The sequence below is a fragment of the Chionomys nivalis genome, chromosome 4 (assembly GCF_950005125.1).
Source record: "Chionomys nivalis chromosome 4, mChiNiv1.1, whole genome shotgun sequence".
NCBI classification, from domain to species: domain Eukaryota; kingdom Metazoa; phylum Chordata; class Mammalia; order Rodentia; family Cricetidae; genus Chionomys; species Chionomys nivalis.
Window position 1 is genome coordinate 26,301,512 of NC_080089.1, and position 12,420 is coordinate 26,313,931.

A 12,420-nucleotide genomic window follows, 5' to 3' on the forward strand; every position below is an offset into this window, starting at 1 on the left:
CACTAATCATACAAATCATTCACAGAAAAAAATGTCTAGGTCATGTGTCTATTTATATTATTTACCACCATATCTGGGTATACATTCAAGGTCTTTTAAATATTTTACAAACTTCAGAAAAAGAAAACATTACTAACAGACAGCTAAGGTTAGCAAGAAGTATAGCAACCAACCAAGAAAACCCTTTAGAGACACTTGATGCTTGAGGCTACACATCAGAAGATTCTAATTATAATCCAAACATCAGGATAATGCCTAACTTCGATCAAACAGTGCATGACTAGCTGATATAACTTTAAATGAAATACAAGAAATGCAATAAAAAGCATATAAGAACCCTTCAGAATTAAAATAAAATCGCTGTGGTCTACAAGAGCTAGTTCCAGGACAGGCTCCAAAACCACAGAGAAACCCTGTCTCAAAAAACCAAAATAAAATAAAATAAAATCGCTGTCAAGTGTATTGAGAGCACATTGATGCTGACGCAGGGAATATACCAATGGCTGGCATCACCTTTATAAGATAACATGGTCCTGATAGTCACTGAAGACACAAAGAGTTGGACTAGACTAGAGGAATGAATGAATTAACCTCAAGTTGTGTGTGTTGCTTTCAAAGAACATAATGCAGGAAAATACAATAATAAAAACTATGAGGAAAGAAAAGAAATGAGGAAAGAATGAGACAAATATAGGAAAGAGAATGTCTGGGTCAATGTGCATATTCCAAGGAAGAAGGTCCATGGAAACATAAAGACTGAAAATTAAGTAAAGTGAAAGAAGAGAAAAAAGTTCACAGCCAGGTAAAAAGGTGAAACTATGAATTAGAAGATGATTCACAGAAGAGTCTATGTGTTCCCCTAATATTTCAGAGCCAATTCAAAATTCCCACAGGAGCCCTCAGAACAGCTAACATTCCCTTTCCTCCAATAACCCACTGAATAAACTATCCCAAACACTCTCTCTGCATGGCATGCCTATCTGTCCTGTCTCTCACCCATGGAGGCTCCTCGTAGGACCAGCTACCCTGCCGCTGACCCACGGAGGTCTTTCACCTGCCACCTCCCACCCACCTGGGACCCACAGAGGCCTTGGGTGCTGAGGCCATTTGAAACCCTGGGCTCGGGAACTGGGTTTCTTCACAACAACCCTGCTTGAGCACTGACCTCTACACACACCAGTGGCTTCAGTGGTGAGTTTTCCCCATCCAGAACCCTAGGAATAGATCATTGAGCTACAGGCAATCGTATGGTGTTGCTAGAAACAAGGGGATTGCTCCAACCACAACCTTCACAGTTACGGTTGAGCCCTTCACTGACATTCATGTCTGCTTGCTTCCCATAGCTAAAAATGTGATTGAACTACCCAGGGAGGCCGTCCCACACTACCACTGCACACAGTGAGCAGTGCATTTGCTTTGGGAACCGGGGTCCCTTGGATTTCTCTTTGTCTTTTCTTTTCTTTTCTTTTGGACTACTTGTAGTGGTTCCCCCCTCCCTGCTGTGAGAGACTTCTCAGAGTGGCCTCTGGCCTCTCTGCTTGCCCAGACGAGGGCCAGTTGGCTTCATTAACAGACAGCCTGTAGAGAGAAGACATTCTGCCTTTTAAGCGCTCTTTTACTCTTGCTTCCATTCCTTTGATTCTGTCTCTGCTGTTGCTGCTGCTGGTCCCATGGAAACTGACAAGATTCGTGGGATCCAAGAGGCCAGTTCCAGGCCTTGCTCCCCAAGGCAGCTTGTGGTGCGGCAGCTCAGCAACAGGGCAGATCACGCCTCTAGGTCCCTCTTGTTATTATATTTAAAACTCCCACCACTCAAAAAACATGGCATCTCCATACAACACATGACCACCCCTATTTTGACTGAGGTCAGGTTACAGTACCGCCATCTTAACTGAGGTCCGGTGACCTCACTGCTATCTTAACTGAGGGCCAGATCAGGTGACCAAGTCCTGCCATCTTTACTGAAGTATTCTCTGCCTGGTCCTCCAATGTTGACTGTGTTATATTTGTGTTTTGTGTAGTGGCATGCCTTTGGTAGGGTCCAACAAGAGCATCCATTTCGCACAATTCCTGTTTAATGTTTGTGTGTGTGTTCATGCATGCATGTGCACACACATGTGACTTAGAGGCATATATGTTTACTGTTAAATATTATAGTTGTCTGCCCATTTTATCTCATTCCAGAGTAACAAAAGCAATAAATCTCATGTTTTAAATTGGTATGTAGTTTTAAGACTTTTACAAAAATACTATATATTTAATCCAACCCTTTTAAATATATTAAGCTATTCTCTACTATTGTCAGTTCTGCCATTAAGCTTCTATTACAAGCAGTTTTTTTTTCTTCTTTCTGTCTTTTACAAGTATAAATCTTAAGTGTTAAGTTGAGAGCCAGTACAGTCAAGCTTGGACCCAGCTCTCCAGGTAGATTCTGTAACTTATCTATACCTGGTAAATAGCCCTCGACTGCTTAGAGATCTGGGAATATGACATTTAAATGCTTAATTATTAAAAAAAAAACTTTTCATAACAAAAAGAAACAGGTTGGCTCCTAGCAGCAACACTCTATTTCCTCCAAAGAAGACAGAAGACAACTGGGCACAAAACCTAATCTCCTGCCTTTTTATTATAAAAAAAAGAGAGAGAGAGAGATGGGAATGTAATAGTCTATCCTGTTCTTCTAAGAGACAAGCCCCGTCCACTCCCCAATTCTGCCAAGGCAAGCAGATCTTCCTTCTGCTTTTAGCCTGCACTCTCTGGGCCCTGTCTCTCTTTGGAAGAGGTGGCTGTTGCCATGCCTTCTCTCCTCTCCACTCTATTTTGTTTCTCTTCCTTTCTCTGTCTGTCTCTGTCTCTCTCTCTCTCTCTCCCTCTCTCTCCCCCTTCTTTTTCCTTCCATAACCCACTAAATAAATACTCACTCTGCATGTCATGCCTATCCATCTTCTTCCTGCCACAGTGCCTCATGGGACCAGGTGCCCCACTGCCGACCCACCGAGGTCTCTCACCTGCTGCCTCCCATCCACCTGTGATCCACAGAGGCCTCAGGTGGTGGGACCCGGCTGTCCCTCATGGCCCACTGCTGCCCCTCGGGAACTTGTGCCATTTTATCATTGCACTATGAGAAAGTTAGACCATGAAGATAGATAGGTACCCCTGGTTAGGTGTCAAATGCACAACTAGCAAAATCTGAATTTAAAATGATAATTACAGACTCTCAGAGGAAGGAGACATTCCCCAAATAAGAGGCTTTGGAAAGAATTCAGACAGTATTGCAAAATTCCTTAAGAATATGTGCTCACCTATGTTCATAGCAGCATTATTCAGAGTTATCAGAACCTAGAAACAACCTAGATGCCCCTCAAACAAGGAATGGATAAAGAAAATTTACACAATGGACTACTGTACTACTCAGTGGTAAAAATAATGACATCATGAAATTTGCAGGCAAATGGATGGATCTTAAAAAAAAATATTAAGTGAGGTAATCCAGACTCAGAAAAACAAATATAATATATACTCACTCGTAAGTGGCTTTTAGACATAAAACAAAGAAAAACCAGCCTACAGTCCATAGCCCCAGAAAACATGGGGGAAAAAAAGAGGACCCTAAGAGAGACCTACATGGATCTACATAGGAAGGAAAAAAAGACAAGATCTTCTGAGTAAATTGGGAGCATGGGGGTTATGGGGGAGGGTAGAAGAAGAGAAGGAAGTAAGGGAGGGGAGTAGAGAAAAATGTATAACTCAATAAAAGCAACGAAAAAATTCTTAAGTGTGAAATAATCTGGCATGTCAATTGCCCTCTAATACTAAAATTCTGAAAGTTTAAAAAAAGCCATATAAATGAATATAGGTCTTTTTATTATTTGAAGACTGTAAACATATTGTATAATATATTCATTCCATCATGAAATTCTTCAACAACTGTTATACTGGGAAATAATGGGTAGTTTTCAATTTGGTCCTTCAGGGATGTTCTGAGGTTTATTTCTCTTGTTTTGTGTGAGTGTGTGTGTGTGTGTATTTGATGAGCAGCTTTTACTTTGGGTTTTGTTTGCTTGTTTGGGGAATTTTTATTTTTTATTTTGGTGTTGGTTTTGCTGTTTGTTTTTACAGCATACTTGAAGACAAAGGCAAAGATTGTTGTTTGCTTTTGAAAACAAGAATTCAGCATCAAAAGCCTCCTAATACTCCTGGGTACTTTCATCTCAGAATTTCAAAAGCTCTCCTTGTTTGCCTGCACAAGACTTGCCTGAGAACAATCCAGTCAATAGTCCAACACAGGGAGCAGAGGGGCTCACAAGCACCAAACCTAGCTGAGGACTGACAGTTAATGAGTAGGGGGAGGGAGAGTCCTGTTTTTTTAAGGGTATGGTTCTGGGACTCAAGCACCAGTGGATGGCCCCACTACCTACCACTGAGTATATGAGTATATTTAACTCCATAGTTTATTTAAAAACAAAAGGAGGAAATAAAGTTTTTTTAAAAGATGGCATAAAGTGAGAAGGGGGTGAGCTGGGGATGGATCTAGGGAGAATAGGGGGTAGGTGTAGGGGTGGTGAATATTATCAAAACATTTTACTCATGTATGAAATATGAAAAGTTATATTTAAAATTCTCCTATTATCTTTGGTGAAATTTTAGCTGAAGACTTCGGAATTCTCCGAGACTGTGTACTTCTGCCTCATTAGGTATTAATATCATTAGAACAAGAGGAGATACTGGTCAACAGCAAATGAATGGGGAAATGTCAGGTTTCAGGCTGGTGAGATATGCATTCTAGAACTGAGAAAACAACTACAATAATTAAATATTACTCAAGGAAATTCTTTCCAGATTTGTGTTACCAAGCACTATTCAAGGAAGTAAAAAGCAATTCTTTTTTCTGACATCACCTAAATGGTGAGCAAAGATTTCCAAATAACCTAAAGATTACATTCATCATGGATATTCTCAGATTTGGGTTATTAGGGAATCTTTAGCTTAGTGTTATCTACTCCATCAAACAGCTTTTGTATGAACAGCATTTGGGAAAAATGAAAAAGATGAACTATTTGCTTAATAAGGAGGAGCTGAACAGACAGTGGTAGTGGAGACCTTTTATCCCAGCACTCGGGAGAGAGAGGCAGACAGATTTCTGTGAGTTCAAGGCCAGCCTGGTCTGCAGAGTGAGTTCCAGGACATCCAGGGCTGTTACACAGAGAAAATCTGTCCCATAAAACACAAAGCAATAACAAAAACAATAGCAAAAGGTGCAGCTGGAGAGAAGAGTCAGCAGTTAAAATCATTGGCTGCTCTTAGACTGGGGTTCTGTGCCCAGCACCCACAGGGTAGCTTACAACCACCAGTAACTCCAGTTCTAAGGGACGCACTGCCCTCTTCTGTTCTCTGGAAGTACTACACACTGGTAGAGCTCTTACATACACAAAAGCAAAACATTCAAAAATAAAATAAAGATAAAAACTTTAATTAAAGAAAACTACATTGGTTACCTTTTCAAAATACCTACTAAACTTAATACCTACTAAACTTTCAATGTTCCAGTTCTAGATGAGTGTGACTCCTCAACCCAGACCTAAGTCCCTTTAAAATTGTGTATGATAGAGACTTTCTAGCCTCTATGATAATTGCTATATCCGGTAATTTTGAAGATGAAGCTGGAATTAAACAGGAGGTACAGAAATTCAGCCACATTCTGATGCCTTTCTATCAATCTGTGCTTTCTGGATTTTCACATCCAAAGGATGGGCCACTCCATCCCGTTTACTCACGATAAAAGATGCTGATAAAACCTGGAACCTAAAGCATTGACCAACAGCTGGCTAAAAAGTGAACAGAGCATGGAGAGATGGCTCATTGGGTAATTGCTCTTGCCATGAAAGCCTGGCAGACTTGGTTTGATCTCCAGAAACCAGGTAAATGTGAAAGGGGAGAACCTGCTCCTCAAAGTTGTCATCTGACCTCCATACGTGCACCATGATAAACATATACCTATAACACACACACACACACACACACACACACAAGTTTTCTAAAAAGTAAAAGTAGAAAGAACTCTGTGTTATACTACTAAGGACCAACACCTCACTGACTACAAAGGAAGATATTTCTAACCTCTCTTCACATCCTCCCTGGACCTATATGCTGAAAGAAGAGCTTATGTATTTATTCTAAACACATGATAACTAATGTCACCTATCTCCCCCATCCTCAGCTAACATACATGTGAAAGAAAGAAAGAAAGAAAGAAAGAAAGAAAGAAAGAAAGAAAGAAAGAAAGAAAGAAAGAAAGGAAGGAAGGAAGGAAGGAAGGAAGGAAGGAAGGAAGGAAGGAGAAAGAGAACACTTTTTTATCTGAGCTAAAACATGGAAGATACACCCTAGGGAGATCCTGATCAACTTTGAATTTCAGAGAAAAAGGCAAGAGACTGTATTTAGAATAAAACAATTCTACCCAATACCACTTCAGTGATGGAGAGGCTGCACACGAAGATTCCACCAACTGCAGGAATTTTCTACCAAATACTTCACAAAAGCCTTTAATACCTAATTGTGTATGCTGGCTAGTCTTATGTCAACTGGACATTAGCTAAAGTTATCTGAAAGAGGGGAACCTCAATTGAAAAAAATGCTTGAACAAGATCCAACTGCATGGCTGTTTTTTTGTTTGTTTGTTTGGACAGACTTTCTCTATGTAACATCCATGACTTCTACTTTGTAGACCAGCCTGGCCTTGAACTCACAGAGATCTGCCTGTCTCTGCCTCCCTAATGCTGGGATCAAAGGCGCATGCCACTAACTCGCAGCTTTTTCTAAGGCCCATGCTAATCTTCACTGTATCGCTCCGATATTAATGTATGTGCTGTCAGGGTGAGCAAGGTATTTTCTTAATTAGTGATTTTTGACAGAAGGCCCAACTCATCGTGGGTAGTGTCATCTGTGCACTGGTGATCGATCATGTAGTCTATATGAAAACAGGCTGACTTCCAAGAGCAGTAAGGAAAAAAACACGACCCTGACCATCACCCTTGAGACTGAGTGGGAAAAGGAGACCCACATGCCTACCCTGAGTGGAGGGAAGAAAAGAGACGTCTGCCTGGTGCCTTGTGGCACAGGTGGTTTGGCACTATTACAGTAAGCAAATTTATGGTGGAGGATGAGAGAGAGAGAGAGAGAGAGAGAGAGAGAGAGAGAGAGAGAGAGAGAGAGAGATGTTCATGTCCTATTGAGAAAGGCAGAATGGAAAAGGTGAAGGCAGTGAGGAACAGGCTGAGATGAGTAGCTTGCTTGCCACTCACAGCCATGTTGTATCTAGGCACGAGCTGTTGCCAAGGCCCATGTCTGGGTCCATGGCCCTGCTGCAACTGTGGCCTGTGTTGATGTCCATGGTTCCTGTTACAATTGAAGGCCAATAGGATAAGGCTGCAAAAAATGGCCCACCCCTCATTGGCTGCAACACTAGGGATAACTGGCCCTGACCATCACCAGCTCCAGTATTCAGAACAGTCCTACACCCCCCCCCCCAGGGCAGCAGGGTAAAACTGATGGAGACTGGAGTGTCGGTGGGCATGCTGACCCTGAGGGTATGAGAATGGCAGATCTAGTCCCACTGCCCTTGTCTGCCATGTGGCAGCATGGGTGAGGCAAAGATGCCCTCCCCCTTCCCTTCTCACCATCTATGGCAAGAGGAAAGATGACATAGCCCCTCACCAGCTGCAGCACATGGGAGAGTGACCCCTGTCCCTCACCTAGGCAACACAGTAGAGCTGGCCCTTATAGCAGAAGTGTGGGTGATCCAGCCCTGAGGGCAGGAAAGCCTGAGAACTGATCCTGCCCCTTGCTCCTTGCTGCATAGGTTGAACTAGCCAGGGCAATGCTGGTCGTTAGGACAAGAGAGAGCTGGTGGGCTGACCAACTCTGGAACCACTTAGGCCCAGAACCAGGGCTATGGGTTTGCCCACCCCAATACCCACACCATCTATGATCTGCTGAAGCATGTGAAGGGATTGGTCCTGCAGATCCAAACTTGCAGGATCTCAATGACACAAAACAACACACTACCCAAGAGGACTACCAGTGAGGGCCCAGTATTGATAGTGTATCGGAAACCAGAAACCTTGAACCATACCTATGACTCTTTGCAATGAGGCATATGAACTAAAGGGTATACTGTGTGACTCAGTGTGTCACACTACAGTTTCTATGATGATAGTTTTCTTTTTCTTTTTTTCCTTTTCTTTTCTCTTAAATTTTATTTGTTTATGCGGGGAGTTTGGTAGGGCAGAGGGAGGATATGAAGGTACAGAGCGATGCATGGGATGCAGATATATGATATGAAAGTCACGAATAATAGATTAAAAGCTTAAAAACAGAAAAAGAAAAAAAAAGACAGCAGAATGAGCAAGTCATAGAGAAGAAATCAGTAAGTAGTGATTGTCTGTCAGCACCTGCCTCCTGTTATTTGCTTTTAGTTCCTGTCTTGACCTCTTTTGGTGATGAACTATCAGCTGGAAATGTAAGCTAAAATAAACCCTTTCCTTCCAAAATTTCTGGGTCATAATGTTTCCTGACAGCAACAGAATCCCTAACTAAGACACTTTGCTCCCTTAACATGAAGGTTTGAGACAGAAAACATTACACTCCTTAGGGCTGGTCTTGACTATACCCATTTCCTGCCACCAATATTTCTTCTGTGTTTTCACCACAGCAACCAACCCAGAATCCGACCTTTCTACTAAAAGCACCAGCAGATGAGAACGAGTTTCCCATAAGCACCAGCGATGGCCCATTTCCTGACTTTGTCCTCTGGGAGGAAGGTCACCATTTGATCCCTCTAACCATATTTACTTCTCATCTGACAAAAGACCCACATGCTTCCCAAAGTAATCTCACTGACTTGACCCATGATTGGAGGCTGTGGAAGAAAGTTCCCTGTCTCCATTTCTCATCAAGTGACTTTGAACTCCACTAAGGCTCAGGGTCAGACTGTCATAACCCTGTCACAACTCCTGTCTTCCCTAACATCATTTGCATAGATAGCATAATCATGAGGGAAAACAGATAGAACTCGGCGTTGTTTGAAAATCTCTGCATGGGTTATATGTAGGAGACCACTTCCTACGTATAACCCCAGCAGCACAGACATTAAGGGTAACATTGAGTAAATGGGACCTCCTGAAACTGAGAAGCTTCTGTAAAGCAAAGGACACTGTCACTAAGACAAAAAGGCAACCCACTCACTGGGAGAAGATCTTCACCAACCCCGCAACTGACAAAGGTCTGATCTCCAAAATATATAAAGAACTCAAGAAACTAGACTGTAAAAAACTAATCAACCCAATTATAAAATGGGGCACTGAACTGAACAGAGAATTCTCAACAGAAGAAGTTCAAATGGCCAAAAGACACTTAAGGTCATGCTCAACTTCCTTAGCGATCAGGGAAATGCAATCAAGACAACTTTAAGATACCATCTTACACCTGTCAGAATGGCTAAAATCAAAAACACCCATGATAGCCTTTGCTGGAGAGGTTGTGGAGTAAGGGGTACACTCATCCATTGCTGGTGGGAATGCAAACTTGTGCAACCACTTTAGAAAGCAGTGTGGCGGTTTCTCAGGAAATTCGGGATCAACCTACCCCTGGATCCAGCAATACCACTCTTGAGAATATACACAAGAGATGCCCTATCATACAACAAAAGTATATGCTCAACTATATTCATAGCAGCATTGTTTGTAATAGCCAGAACCTGGAAACAACCTAGATGCCCTTCAATGGAAGAATCGATGAAGAAAGTATGGAATATAGCATATAAGAGTACTACTCAGCAGTAAAAAACAATGACTTCTTGAATTTTGCATGCAAATGGATGGAAATAGAAAACACTATCCTGAGTGAGGTAAGCCAGACCCAAAAAGAGGAACATGGGATGTACTCACTCATAATTGGTACCTAGCCATAAATAAAGGACATTGAACCTATAATTCGTGATCCTAGAGAAGCTAAATAAGAAGGTGAACCCAAAGAAAAACATATAGTCATCCTTCTGGATAATAACCTTCATCAGGCGATGAAAGGAGACAGAGACAGTGACCCACATTGGAGCAAGGGACTGAAATCCCAAGGTCCAAATCAGGAGCAGAAGGAGAGAGAGCACGAGCAAGGAACTCAGGACCACGAGGGGTGCACCCACATACTGAGACAATGGGGATGATCTACCGGGAACTCACCAAGGCCAGCTGAACTGGGTCTGAAAATGCATGGGATAAAACCGGACTTGCTGAACATAACGGACAATGAGGACTGCTGAGAAGTAAAGAACAATGGCAATGGGTGTTGATCCCACTGTACGTACTGGCTTTGTGGGAGCCTAGGCAGTTTGGATGCTCACCTTACTAGACCTAGAAGGAGGTGGGAGGTCCTTGGACTTCCCACTGGGCAGGGAACCCTGACTGCTCTTAGGGCTGATGAGGGAGAGGGACTTGATTGGGGGAGGGGGAGGGAAATGGGAGGCGGTGGCAGGGAGGAGGCAGAAATCTTTAATAAATAAATAAATTTTAAAAGAAGAAAAGAAAAAAGAAAGAAAGAAAATCTCACCTGCATTTGATGAAGCTTAAGGAAAGAATCCTTCTCAAAGGCTGGCATGTTGAGAGTAGCCAATGCTGTAGAGAGAGAGGGGTGCTTCTGAAACATTATGACAAGGGGTGAGTAGACAGGGTGACAAGACAGTGTTTGTAACCTACTTTGCAAAGCACAAAGAACTGTCCTAGCTATTGCCACACCACACACAGAGGAACACTGTCCTTGATGATGAAGACAGTTAAATTTAACCACACTTTGAACATATGGGTGGACCAAGGCAAGGCCAGCAAACATAGCAACACCTAGGAGCTGAATGAAGACTTTGGATCCCAGACTCTGCACTTTCCAGGGTTTGGTAATAAGAGTAGATGTATCAAAAGGAAGAAGGAAGCAGTACAAAATAGCTGTCACTCTGCACTAGAGATGACCTCAGTATTGTCCCTAGACCCATTCGCATGCTCTTGGCATGTTCCCATAATAGTATCACTTCATGATTCTAATAAATTTTTTAGGATCTGCTAAGTATCTACGCTGAGTCTAGGACTATGATATCAGGACTGGAACTTTGGCTGAGGTGAGCTTGTTTACACCCATCCAATAGTTCCCTATATGACTCTCCATGCTAGTGGAAATAAGCAGGGCCCTGATCCATGTCCTGCACCCGCCTAGAATTTACCTGTGCAATTATTTTAAAAAATAAAAGATAGATTCAGAATGAAGAGTTCCATCAATGCTCTGCTCAAAGGAGAAAAATAAATTAAAAATGACACATGTGGTATTTGAACCCTGAACTTTGATATTGAACCTGATTTTGTTTCATATCAAATCTATGGGATCCATCACAATAGAATGGGAAAGAGGATCAGTTCTCTTTGATACTTGTCTACAATTTCTTTTGGCTGCCTGAGAGCCTTGGTTTTCCTCTAAAGTGGCTGTAAACCAGTACCTCCTTCGACAGAGCCGGTCTCGATCCCACTGTCATTATCTGAGGTCAAGAGGAACTCTACAATCCCTCTCTTCAGCAGAGCCTGTTGGGAAAGTGAAGATTATTAATCCACGTTTCCTGCTCCATGACAAAGAGCAGAGATTGGGAAATTAGATAATAAAGACAGTTTGACTCAGATGGAAGGTGTGTGATCGATAAAACAGATATACAAAATGTCCCCAGATGTCCATATGGTAAGGGGTTGGTGCTCAGCATGTTAGTGGGAGATGGTAGACAATTTAGAAAGTGAGCCCAAATGGAGGTCTTTAGGTCATTGTATATACTTTCTGAAAGGAAACAGTGGCAATTCTGTTCGTTTTTCTTTCCGTGCCCTACCAGGTCAGGAAGTAAGTGGCTTGGCTTTGCCTAGTACTTCTGTGGCGATATGCACTGTCTTTCAATACAAGTGCCTTAGCGCTAAACAATCATGAACTGAATGATAACTCTATTCTTGAATGTAAGTCTATTGTGGCTGTAGGTTGATTATTTCAGGTATCTTTTACTTTTAATTGGCATATATTAATTATACAGAATAATAGGTTTCATCATGATTTTTATACATGTATAAGACATGTATGAAAATTTTTGTACATAAGCTATCTTTGATTGTACATAAGCTATCTGCTGCAGTAGTGGGAAATACTTGAAGGTACAGTGACCATTTACAACTTAGGCAATGGGGAAATTGATGCTTTAACCTCAGTTTGGTGTGGTTCAAGATACTTCACTAAAACAGTGGAGGGCTGGGGGCCTTGACAGGCTTGGTAAATGAAAGTTGAGTTTCTCAAAGACAACACTTTGGAAGTATATATATTACAACCAAGAAAAGGATGGAAGACATTTGCTTC

General features: G+C 42.0%; 1 protein-coding gene across 1 annotated transcript in view; it reads right to left on the reverse strand.

The window, feature by feature from the left end:
* The window catches only part of LOC130872697 (beta-galactosidase-1-like protein 3), a 40,953-nt gene that overhangs the window by 17,979 nt on the left and 10,554 nt on the right, over positions 1 to 12,420 (reverse strand). Inside the window, exons 8-9 of the mRNA XM_057766874.1 lie at positions 11,534 to 11,615; positions 10,603 to 10,667 (exon numbers count right to left, since the gene is read on the reverse strand). Of these exons, the coding sequence (XP_057622857.1) occupies positions 10,603 to 10,667; positions 11,534 to 11,615 (147 nt within the window). The remainder of the gene's footprint in view (positions 1 to 10,602; positions 10,668 to 11,533; positions 11,616 to 12,420) is intronic.